This window comes from Spea bombifrons, chromosome 4, assembly GCF_027358695.1.
Source record: "Spea bombifrons isolate aSpeBom1 chromosome 4, aSpeBom1.2.pri, whole genome shotgun sequence".
NCBI classification, from domain to species: Eukaryota; Metazoa; Chordata; class Amphibia; order Anura; family Pelobatidae; genus Spea; species Spea bombifrons.
This window is the reverse complement of record NC_071090.1, coordinates 45,471,321-45,483,816: the sequence shown is the minus strand read 5'-3', so window position 1 is coordinate 45,483,816 and position 12,496 is coordinate 45,471,321. Positions and strand designations below refer to the sequence as shown.

The following is a 12,496-nucleotide window of genomic DNA, read 5'->3' as shown; positions in this document are numbered from 1 at the left end:
CCATTCCCCTGCTCCCAAAAGGGTTATATTCCGGCCCGCACTACTGGCATGTCAGACCCGACGCCTTCCTCCAAGCATACCAGAGGATATCTACCCGAACGAGTATTCTTAATTCCGTATAGAATTCCCTATGATTTTCTGATTTTAGAGGATAATTCAGATGTTTCTGCCGCAATGTGGCTACTCTTCTTTAGAGAAACATTTTTAACAAATGCGGTATTCTTTGATTTGATAGAGGATATGTAACGGTGTAATATAAGATTATTAAATATGTTCTTATGTGGAATTCTCAGTTCACGCAAAGAGTGTGGAATATGAACTTTATGTTGCAATATGATCAAATAGTTATCTAATTTTCTATGTTTTAGACAACATGATTGTGAGTTTGCCTTGAATAAGGGATGCTAATGTCTGTTTCCTATGACCACTAGGTTTTGTTTTCAGACCGATTGTACTATTATACTGTACATATCTCTACATATCATTGGGCCGAATGGTTCATATCTGCCATCAAATTCAAATGTATATGATCTAATCAGCAAGAACCTTCCGTTATGCACTGTAAAAATAAGACTACGTTTTAAACCCCCCCCCCCTCCATTATGTTTTTAAAAATCACCTTTGGAAAAAACGAATTTTATATATTTTATCAGATGCTTATCCTAATCCACCATTTCTGTGTATGTATTACACTCATTGTCTTCAAAAGCGTATCTATCATTGTTAAAGTTAATGCGATATACTTAATAATCGTTTGATGCCTCCTCCTGTAAGAAAATGGCTAAATTGGATAATGCAATGATCTGCATCTTAATTTTTTTCTACTAAAATACCGTGCAGGCAAATTAAATCTTTGGAATGCACCACACATGTTATCATTGAATAAACTATAATTATATGTTTACATGAAACTGAAATGTTAAGACCCCAAGGAACAGAACCACATACCGCCACAATATAATACAAAGTTGCATTAATGTCATAACAACTTTAATGCAAAGCAACACTAACAAAGCTGTGCTACTGTCACACAAGAAGTTGAGAATATTTACGAATATATTCTTATAAACTATACCCGTGCTTGCACCTGATATGATTTACACCTGTGTCTGCCCATGTCTAGTATACCCCTGCACCTTCAGTGTATGTGTGTGAGTGTATGTGTATGTATACTCTATAACTGAGCTGCCAATGGAACCCCCCATTGCCTTGTTGTGTTGACTGTAGCAGCTCTGCAGGAATATGAGCACTACATGGTTTCTTAGCTCTTTTGCTCCATCTGTTGGACTTTTACTTGTTTTTCCATGAATGCTTTGACTCTCAGAATTGTTCAGACATGTTATTTGTTGCTGCATATGCTTATATAAAGGATAATGCAAAAGACTGATATTATTAGGCTATAACTTACTTGTTTTATGCATTATCATTGAAAGGTTCCAAATGTGTGTGCAAACTGTATGGCTCTGCCTGCCTGGGGGATTCAGTTTAAATAATACAAAGTAAATGTATAATGCCTTATTTTTCACCTATTAGGGTTAGGGCATAGACCATTTAAAGTGCTGTATATTTATTAAGGTGAAACATACGGTCTTCAAATTCAGGCAACACCATTATTTTTTTAATCTGTTTGTTAAGATGTCTCATATTTGTTATGTTTAAGCAAAATCTCACATTTTATCTATGCATTATACGGGGCCATCTCAAAACTTCTTGCAGGAGAAGGTCTCTTAATTTTGCTCTTTCATAGTACATAGTAAAAATCAGGGCACTGAAAACTCCCTATTTCATGAATCCAGCATAGAATTGTCACATTGTCAGCACACGTTTCCAGCTTACATCGCTTACATCTTCTCTAACTGTAAAGGTAATGGTAGCCCAAAGTGACATAAAGTTGAGCTCTTTGTAGCTCTCTATATTAAAAGTGCTTTAGCATGTTTGCATCAACATTAGCCACGCTCAGCATCAAGAATACGAAATAGTGATGTTGGATGTCTTGGCACTGCCGATCTGCATCCTTCAGTCATCACCTCATACAAATAATCTGATATACCTTAAGGGGTATAGGTAATTCAGTGCCATCAATGGTACAAAAGTCTTTAAAGGTTTCAATACCAGACTAGTATGCTGATTTTCAGTCATTTCTGGTGTAAGTGTAATACACAAACATTCCACACCTTCAAACGTTTCTCTAGGGCCAGAGAAGACACAGGGTGCGGTGAGAGGCAAAGCTCGGACTGTTGGAGCTTTCTGAAACTTTGTTGTTTTTATAATGAGTTAATAGCTATTTATATAACTCAGTAAGGCTTTAGAAGAATAATGCATTTATTTACACAATATATTCAATTAGCACATTTTTTGCAGTGTATATACACATTACCAAGGCATTTCACGGTATAGAAAACTGTGGTACACACATATCCACCAAACTTTCCTCTTGATTGTAAGCTCGTTTGAGCAGAGCCCTCCTCAACTTTTGTTTCTGTAAGTCCAAATTGTTCTGTTTGAAGGGGGGCTGTTTTTGATAGATGTATATAAATCAATCAATCAAATAATTCTGTGTCCCTAGGAAAGTGAGACACCCGAGCAGGAAAGGTGGTAGGCTGAAGGATTTGGGTCCGAAAAATTTTAATCGTAAGATGAAACACTGATGAAGCATGTGCTCGTACACCAAGTGGAATGTCAAATACATCAGGGGTACCCAGCTCCTGTCCATTAAGTCTATGTAGTCAGTATTACCTGATGACATCATAGGTGCTTCAGTCTTCTTGACATATCCTTTATCTGGGCCATTTGTGTGAATATACTGAAATCCTGCACCTTTGAAAGGTGGAGCTGGAAACTACATCAACATTAAAAATGAGGAAAAATGGGAATGTAGTAAATCATGATCTCTTGCATTTTTTGCAGGCTGGCCTTCTTTTTATGATGTTATGAATCCAGAGGCCATAACATTTCATGATGACTTCGCATATGGCATGCACAGGGTGGAGACAAGCTGCAGTCAGGTAGGTATATACTTGTAACTCAATGTGATGCCTGATATGCACACAAGCTTAACATTTTCCATTCTTTAATTTACTTTTCTGTTATTTGGGACTATTTAGAAAACAAATCTTAGCATAACAAAATGTATTTGTAAGCAGACTACACCATATGTTAGTAAATATTTTACCTGTACAGGATGTAGTTCAATTGTGGAAGAAAAGAAAGATACATATGGTGTATTCTAAGGATATCTCAATTGGTTAATACAAAAATAGATATAAAAAGTCACATTACTCTTACCTAAGTTAATGCTAGCCCAAGTTTTGCAGTGTTTTAGTTAAGGAATGAACTCCTATATAACTTTAACTAAAGGGATATACAAACCAAGTGATGCCTTTTAAAATGCTGGGTAGTCTTGAATACAGATATGTCCGTCACATAACCTTTGATCTGCTAGGAAGTAGTTTATCGTTTCTTGGATGAAACTTTGTGAACATGTGTACTAAGTAAATGATAACCCTCTTTGTCACAGAAGAGTTTTGGGATTGATTATGGGGTCCCCTATTCTTTTTTAATAAAGAGAAACTTTACACTGCATTATATAAATAGTTAGCTGATGGTTCTATGTTTTGGATGCCAGAAAGCCACCAACAGAGGCTGAAACACAGCATAGTGTTTTATGGCGAGCTTTACACCTTGTTGCACTAGTAATATATTTTCAGTTTAGGAAGGTGACAGGAAATAACATTCCATAACTATTTGGAAACCAACCTGTACATGGTATAAGATACTGCACACTTGCATTTTAACAGTCATATATTTTGTAAAATGTATATGTAAGGAGTGGTACATGGAAGCAGTGTTTATGTTAACATATATTTAGTTTCATAAAGCTTTAAAATATGGCATTTATTAACCAGTAAGCCTTTGAAGTCAGGTGATTATTACATTTAATTATTCAGGTAACTTTTTAAATACTTCAGAAATATATAATTTCTTGAAATACACTATTCTAAAACCGGTTAATAGCCTTCCTTTTTATGATTGGCTTATATTTTTGGGGGTGGCTTGCTGTTGAGGGTCTCTCTTTGTCTCACACAGTGGCTCGCATTTTGTTTTAAAGGTACTTTTCCACTTAGAACATTAATTGGGCTCTCTAGTATGTTAAATGGGAACTTACATCAACATGTGTTTATTATCCAATTACAACTTAGTATTCAGAAATATTGTTTTGCCTTCCGTGTTAAAACTGTTTTATTTCCGAGATAATTATTTTCAGACAGCTGCACCTATCTAGATGACCAATACATACTGTACATCTTTAAATGTTGCACTAGCTCTTCCACCACGATATCCTACACTTTACATGTTACCATTTCCCTCTAGATTGAAAGCTTGCAAACATGATTTTTTATCTTTTAGATTATTTATCTTAAAACAAATCAATTGTCAGCAAAGTTCAGATATGTAATGGTTTCATTTGTTGAATTTCAGTGCGGTGCCCACCTTGGGCACATCTTTGATGATGGCCCTCGTCCTACAGGCAAGAGATATTGTATAAACTCTGCGTCGCTGAACTTTGTACCGGAGGCTTCTGATGGTGACCAGAGTGGTGCAACGTCCACATCTGAAAAGAATGAATTGTGAATGAAATAACTAAAAGTGTGTTTTTTTTTTATATAATATGTGGCTATGAGGAAGCCCCTAATTCTGAAGTCAATGCTCCTTGGCTATAGCTACACTAAATCCATAGTTTGCAGAACATATAAATATAGCATTTTTCTTCACTCTCCCTGTTTGTGAAACCCACATAAATTTACATATGTATATATTTGTAAAATGAATAGAATGTTTTCTAATGTGATATTATTGACATTATGAAACGCTGCACTGTAGCTGCATTAAATAATAGCAATATTCTTTTGAGCGTTTACAAATTAAGAATACTTATTTTTTCATCTAGTGTTATTAAGAATTTTTAGGATCTCATGCAAAACAAAAAAAAAAATAAAACGTATTTTTCTTGTGCATTGTATCAGCATCATATTCGACCTGGGTCTTATTCAACTTAAACAAATCTCTCATCAATAGTAGAAATCCAGAACATCACTGGAGATGATAAAGCACAATGGAACATGCATTTTGTCATTCAGCTTTAAGTGTCCCAAAGGGAAAAGAAAGAATGTGTGTGCAAAACAAAGATTTTTTCCCTTACACTCTGCTTTGTATTAAAAATATTTATTAATATAGCTCATTTTCTGTGGTGTTTTGGGGGTCACGTATTCTTGTTAATAATCAAGGGTTGAATCATAGCCTTGTAGGTACGTGCTAAAAAAATAGTTTATCAATACCACTTGTTGAGCAGGAAATTATAGTAGCCTCAGTAAAACAACATCTTGCATCAGGTAGGCATCATGGCACTGCAAATACTGTAAATCGGAAATCTTTCACAATCGAACATGTCAAATTTATCTTAAAATTGCTCAAGTTCATTCGCATCCATATGTTTTTCCTGTATAATAGAACACTATATCAGGAGACTAGGGTCACAGTAATGGGCACTTGCTGTGCCCCTAATTATGCTAACCTCTATTTAGGCTGGTGGAAAACCACCATCTTACCCAAACATCTCCTCAATGGTGATACTTCTTTAGTAAGATCCAGGATGAGATATATATACACAACATTGTTTGAATATAGACAGGATCACCAACACAATTTGAAGAATTTGTGAGAACATTAAACAATAATTCAATACAACCTAAAAGGTATGATAATGTTTGGCCTTTTTTGAGTTTACAGAATAAAAAGGGATCTTCCAACTCGGTTAGCACCTCTCTATCGTAAATTGACATCTACTAACCGTCTGTTTAATTGGAACATCTATTATCCAGTCTCTTTACAACGCAGTATTCCGATTGGTCAACAGAGTAAAACAAAATTGCACTGAATTATTCATCTTAAGGAAGAAAGCAGAGTTCGGGAGGAGGGATACGTTTTTTAAATGGAGATAGGCTTGACCTTGTCTTTGGTAAAAGACTGTGGATAATAAATCTGAACTGATAATGTTTATTGGAACATGTGATAAAGGACGGAATTCGATCATGCTGATTTAGAAAGATTTTGTCCTATTCTGCTGTTAGATCCCCATCTAAGCAAAATAATGCATCTATCACAGCTATATGGACTCAGGACTTAAATGATCACATAGTAGATAGCTACTCTGATAAACAAAAAATTACAACCTAGCTTCAACCAACAGCAGTGTTTTAAAGTTATGGGCACTGTAACTCATGCCTGTATACCAAACCATCAAAAAATGTTCTCAGGTAATAGTACGGGAGATATTTTATCCATTTATAAATAGCAGGGCAACATTCATGGTTTATCTCATCACTTGTATTTGTTGTATCCACTATATTAACCCCTTAATGACAAAGCCCGTACATGTACGGGCTCAAAATGCATTGTTTTCAATGGGTTTAGGGACCGCCCATTGTCCTTAAGGGGTTGAGGAAATACTCCACCCATTTAGAAAAATAATTGTAGAAAAAGTAAATTTGATGAAAGACATTATCAATACAACAGTCTCTTGACATGTTAGAGTGTATGCCAGTGACCCTGATTGCCTCTTTATGAGAGTTGGAGCTTTACGAAAGTCAGGTAGAAGGGAACTAAAGGGATACGGAGCACTAAGAGAGAAGGGCTTTAGACGGGATAGTGCAGTAGCTGTTAAAGGAGCAAAGACATGGCCACTATTGATGGAGTTCAGAGGGTGTGTATATACATGTAGGGATATCAGAGATGTAGTACAGGATGAGTACTGAAGTGCATGGAAGGTAAGAAGGAGCATTTTGAAGATGATGCACTGCTTCATAGCCAAGGCATCATATTTTTGGTGAATGGTGTTCTGGAGGAAAGAGTAATCTGGTGGCTGAGTTGAGAACAGATTGTAGAGAGATATACATGAAGCAGGAAAACCAACGATTAAGGTGTTATAGTAGTCTAGACAGGAGATTATTAATGCATGCACAAGTGTTTTGGTTGAAGCGTGAGAGAAAAATAAGGTTTTTTTTGCAATAATTCTAAAAAAAAGAGACAACTTTTAGCTACTTCCTTATGTGGGGCAAAAAAGTGAAAGATCTGAAACCAGAGTTACCCCTACAAAACTTGCAATAAGACTGAAGTGAGGTGTTAGTAGGGCTAGGTTTTTGACATATTAAGTTTTAGTCAATGATGAGCCATTCAGGAAGAGACGGCTGTGAGGCAGACTATAACCTCATGCAGAATTTCCATTGAAAGCGAAGGAGTGGATCGGTTTAGGTTTGGGTGTAGGCTATATAGAAATGGCAAATGAAAGCAAAGGATTTTATGAGTTGACCGAATGGAAGAGTATACAGAAAATGAGACTCAATGATGAGCTGTTTGCATATGATACACAGAAGGAACATTGAAAAGGAATGACAGAAACCATGTCATTCCTTTAAGAATTTCAGGTTGGTAATTGGAGATGGATATTGAGGCTTGAGAATGAATGAAACATCAGACTATGTGACCACAGAGAAAAGAGTCAAAAGTGTTGGTTTAAGGGTCAGGAAAAGATAGTGTTTGAGAGTAACTGCATGACATTTCATTATTGAGTGTATCAAACGTTTGCTTGATAAATTCTTCAAAGGCTTGACGGGTGTCAGGACTGGATGAAGAGGAGGACAAGGATGGAGGAGAGAATATTGATAGAGATTAGGTGTTGTGGATCAGATTTGTATTGATTAATGAAGAAGAATAATAGGGATGTTTGGCAGAAGAGGGGGCAGAGTTTAAGCAGTATAGGAGGAATTGATTGAGAAGGGAGTCTGCATTAGAGATTTATTTTCTCTAATAACACACAACATATAATATTTATATGTTAATTCAAAAATATATCTTTATATTTTTGACATTACATAGAAACATATTTTCTCTGGTTGAAACAAAACATCAAACATAGAAGATAGAAAAAACACTCCTGAACATTCATATGGAAAAAGCATCATTTTTTTTAAATGTTCATTAGTATTTATTTAGAACATGGTTATTTTTTTTTTTTTTTTTTTACAGTATTTCCAGTTGTTTTTTTCCTAATGAGTCATTCCCCTTAGCACTCAACCATGTGCAAAAAGGTATGACATGCAGATGAGGTCAAATGTATGCATTATGTATCTGGTGACACCTAATTGCCTCATTCTATACTATTAAGAAAGAGAAACTCCAGAAAGCCTACTTTACTGTTTATTTTACATCCACCTTATCTTACTTATCTTGCACAAGTGTTCTGTCCATGGTTTGTATTCTAATTGGCAGAACATGTAATATTTTATTTATTGTCCAAGTAATTTCATAAATTGGAGCTGTTGAATTTTAACATCGCATTTGTGATAATTTCTAACAGTTAAGGTAATATATGACAAAAAGAGTTAAATGCCTCTTTGGGATCTGTAGTTGCTATAACATTTAGAACTGTACTTTATTGTATTTGGGAAGAAGTGGGATATTATCATTTTTACTTTGAACGTGACTTTTGAAAGTTGTCTGGTACAAAGCACTCCCCTGCTTTGTTAACACCATGGTAGGTTTTAGAGCCTTTGTCATGACCATGTACAACATTTAGCAAAGATATTGGTAATTTTCTTTAAATACCCAAAGGCAAATTAAGTATTGATAAGAAATGATGCTGTTTGTTCAGTCATCGGGCTGTAAATGTTTCCTTTTACTTCCCTCTGTCTTTCTGGTATGTGTTTTAGCCTTAAGAAAAGATCTATGGACATCACCAGATACACATTAGGGTGGATCTCTTGTATTTCTTGTCTTTATCAAATCCTCTGCAGCCAATCTATGTAACAATAGTGCTGGGAGGGGTGCAGCTGTGACTGGGTTATGAGTCCCAATGGGTCCATCAAATCTGCACCCACTTTAAAGCTTTGTTTGCTAGATCTTCATTTGGTACATATCTCTCTGCTCTTATTCACATCCTGGTGCCCTGAGTCCATGCACCTGGAAAAATATGGAGCAGGGGAAAACAAAATGTGTGCTTAAGAGGCTCTGAACTCTCTGCTTCCCCACCTGACAATATTGAAACCCCCACCTTTCATCCTCTACAAGTCCTCTACTCTTGGTTTCCCTTGGCTCCCTCCTCCTTTATAACCAGAACCGTTCTCAGCTGCCCCCCATTACCTTCTGCAATGTTCCTAAGCACACACACTCATGCAGTCATCTTAGGTGGCAGTCTGGATCACCTTCCCTTAAGACGTACCTTACCTATATGTTATGGCAAAGAACTCATTTTGCATTGCTAAGATGTTGGCTTTGGTTCTGTGCTTTACACACACACCTGCTGATTCTGATTCAGATGTGGACCCTAATTCCTACTAAATAGCCAAATAATCCCCAAGTATATGTGGCATCTGTTTTTCTTACTATAGCACATATTGATTTTGTTGCAATAAATTATAATGGCGTTGGAGTGAAAAACACTTAGTAGTATAAATGAATTGTTCCAGACAATAAAATGAATGGTTTTCCTGACAGCTTTCAGATTCACATTGTGATATCATATAAAACATGGTTTATTTTAATACATATTGACTTGAAAGCATTCTACAGAGCTTATTTCCCAGAACTACAACATAAGTGCTGCACACGCTTTAAAAATGTAAAGCATGATAGTCCAGTACCTATGAATCATTATGCAATATGATGCCACAATATTATTATCATAATAATTTATTTCTATAGCACCATAATATTCTGGAGCATTGTACAAACAGGACATAACAAATAGTGAATCTCATAATAATTTGGAGAACAAAAACAGCTTGGAGGGCCCTGCCCAAATAAGCTTATAACTTACAAAGATGTCAACTTGAGGGTAGAAAAGCAAATTTTTTTTTTTTTTTATTGTACTAAACCACGTTGGTTTGTGACGGCATTTGTATAAGGTACAACACATTGCCCATGCATAGTACAAACAGTATAGGACATTACAAGTCGTCTGAGGTTGGAAAAGCACATCATTTTTAGCAGCATAATGACATTTTGGAGGCAGAGTAAATTTCTCTATAGACAACTCAGAATGTTAACTAGTGATGTTGTCATGGTAGTAGAGCAGTATGTTAGAAGGGACAGAGGGATATGAGTACTTGTTCTCACTCATTGTACAAAGTGAACAGAAAATATTTTGTTGAGGAGAATGAAAAGAATGATTGTAACCTTTCTTATTATCTTTGCAACATTTAAAATTCTTTTTATGGCTTATTAATGTAATAGTGAGAATTTTTTACACATAGTATTTATAATGCCTTGGATATATCAGTAATAGGACAATCAAAATAATAGTTTAGTTTGGTGAGTTTCCCACACACATTTCACTATTAATCACAAATGAGGTGAAATGCGTTGGGCTGTATTTTCCGTTTGTGTCGCTCTGTCTCCTGCGTAGAAGGGTTGTGGATAAATGTGGGCCATCGCTCTATATTATTTATTTTCCGAAGAGTGCATTACTCCAGCTTCTGTAGTTTCAGGGCCATATGTATAATATATGGACGCTAATCCAATAACTTGTATTTATATATGAAACTTGACATTGGAGGTACTTCACTTAAGTAATCATTTACTCAGGGAGAAATACAACATTTAAATTTGAACTAAGAAGGTTAAAATGAACATACTCCTGTATTTCTCCCTCGCATTTATGTATTTTTTTTATTTAAATACCCAATGTTTTGCTGGTACTGAAAAAGAAACATGCCTTTTATAGAATTTTTCCTGCCATTTGGATATTTCTGATCTGTGAAGACAAGATAGGTTAGAACAGATTGTTGTTTTAGCGGGGACCAGACCTCTAAGGAATTTCCAAGCCCTTACAGACACCATACCATCAAAGGCTTGTGTTTGCAGGGACATTGTGGAAGTGGGGCTGGGAGACCTGAATCCCACCCATGTTAAGAAGAAGAGAAATGTATCTTTAGGTGCATTCTTTACATTCTTTAGCAACATGTATAAGCAATCTTTTTTAGACATGGGGTGCTGTTTAAATCCAAAGTAAATCTTTGTTCCTATAACTGAAGTATTTTAGAATAAGGAATGAGTCTTTGTTATTCTTAGCAATATCTGTCTGTGTGAACCAGTTCCTTTCACATTTTTACATTTACCTGATAACACCGTGGTGTTATTATTCAATAACGTAGTAGAGAAAGAAAACAGAGGATTTCCCTGATGTTAAAACCATAACAAAATAGCTTGACCTGCGAAGCCTCCTCCACCATATATACTGAAGTGCAAAGGTTTTCTGAGTACGCAAAAACAAATCCAGGTTATACAAACTTAGAAAGAAGCAAGTTTAGCATTTTAATCATTTTTTGATTTTAAGAATTTAGCAATAGTAATACAGTACCTCAAGTTTGTAGTGAAAAAGAACTTGTTTGGTAGGTAACTGTCATATCAGAAGTTTTCAGTTATTTCCTACCATATATCATTAACGTGAAAACCTAAGGTATACTATGACACCGTTAATTAATTTTTTCAGCTGGTCTTGATAACTTTTTTTAATTGTCTCATTTTAAAAAAACAATATTTTACTTTTCTACAGATGGATAAGCTTAGAATAAATGGGTTCTAAGGCAAATATTTTGACCAGATGTGACCATAAGGATCAGGGGTGAATTAAGGTCAGGCGGGGCCCTGAGGCAACACTATTACAAGGGATCCCCCCCCAGTATTATATATATATATATATATATATATATATATATATATATATATATATATATATATAAAAACATACATACATATACACATACGCACACAACATGCATTAGCAAGCCACTGACTGCTAAACGTAGCTCAATTACTGCATTGTCTACAGTTTTGCTACGGATTTTTATTTACCAATAGAGGGGCTACATACAAGGTTTGGGGTTGGGCATCATGCAAAATAAGTATTTTTGTCTTCCCACAAAACCGGATGACAGGTAGCCATCAGACAAGACAGAATAAAAAAATCTTTACATATGTCATACTTCTGTACTTATTGAGGTGAGTTTATTTCACACAGGCAACGTTTCGACACACAGGTGTTTCTCAAGCCATGACCTGTGTGTCGAAACGTTGCCTGTGGGGAATAAACTCTCCTCACCATTGGAGTGCTGAGCCTTTGCTTCTTTATTCCATATATTTGAGGGTCCGGTGGTACCCTGGCTCGTGCACCACCTCACAACTGAGTGTCGTATTCTCACCTTTTGTTTTTGTGTACTTCTGTACTTGTGTCACTGCCAATACATCTCTAGCAGGAGAGGGTCCCCATCTGGGCTCCAACATCACCCAGCACTAGAAGTACTGTATGTATGCTGTGCAGCTCAGTCACGTACTTAAATTTCACTGCAGCATATGTGGGCCCTTTGCCACCAAGAGCCCTAGGATAGTCGCCCCATAGTTAATCAGTCTCTAATATAGATGCTCTGGGAGCTGACTGCCAGTA

At 36.0% G+C, this 12,496-nt stretch overlaps 1 protein-coding gene across 4 annotated transcripts in view; it reads left to right on the top strand.

Annotated features, from left to right (window-relative positions):
* Nucleotides 1-4,634, top strand: part of MSRB3 (methionine sulfoxide reductase B3) — a 42,593-nt gene extending 37,959 nt beyond the window's left edge. For all 4 annotated transcript variants that reach the window (XM_053462769.1, XM_053462766.1, XM_053462768.1 and 1 more), the window contains 2 exons: nucleotides 2,908-3,005; nucleotides 4,480-4,634. In XM_053462769.1, coding sequence (XP_053318744.1) covers nucleotides 2,908-3,005; nucleotides 4,480-4,632 — 251 coding nt within the window. In that variant the 3' untranslated portion in view covers nucleotides 4,633-4,634. The remainder of the gene's footprint in view (nucleotides 1-2,907; nucleotides 3,006-4,479) is intronic.
* The last annotated feature ends 7,862 nt before the right edge of the window (nucleotides 4,635-12,496 follow it).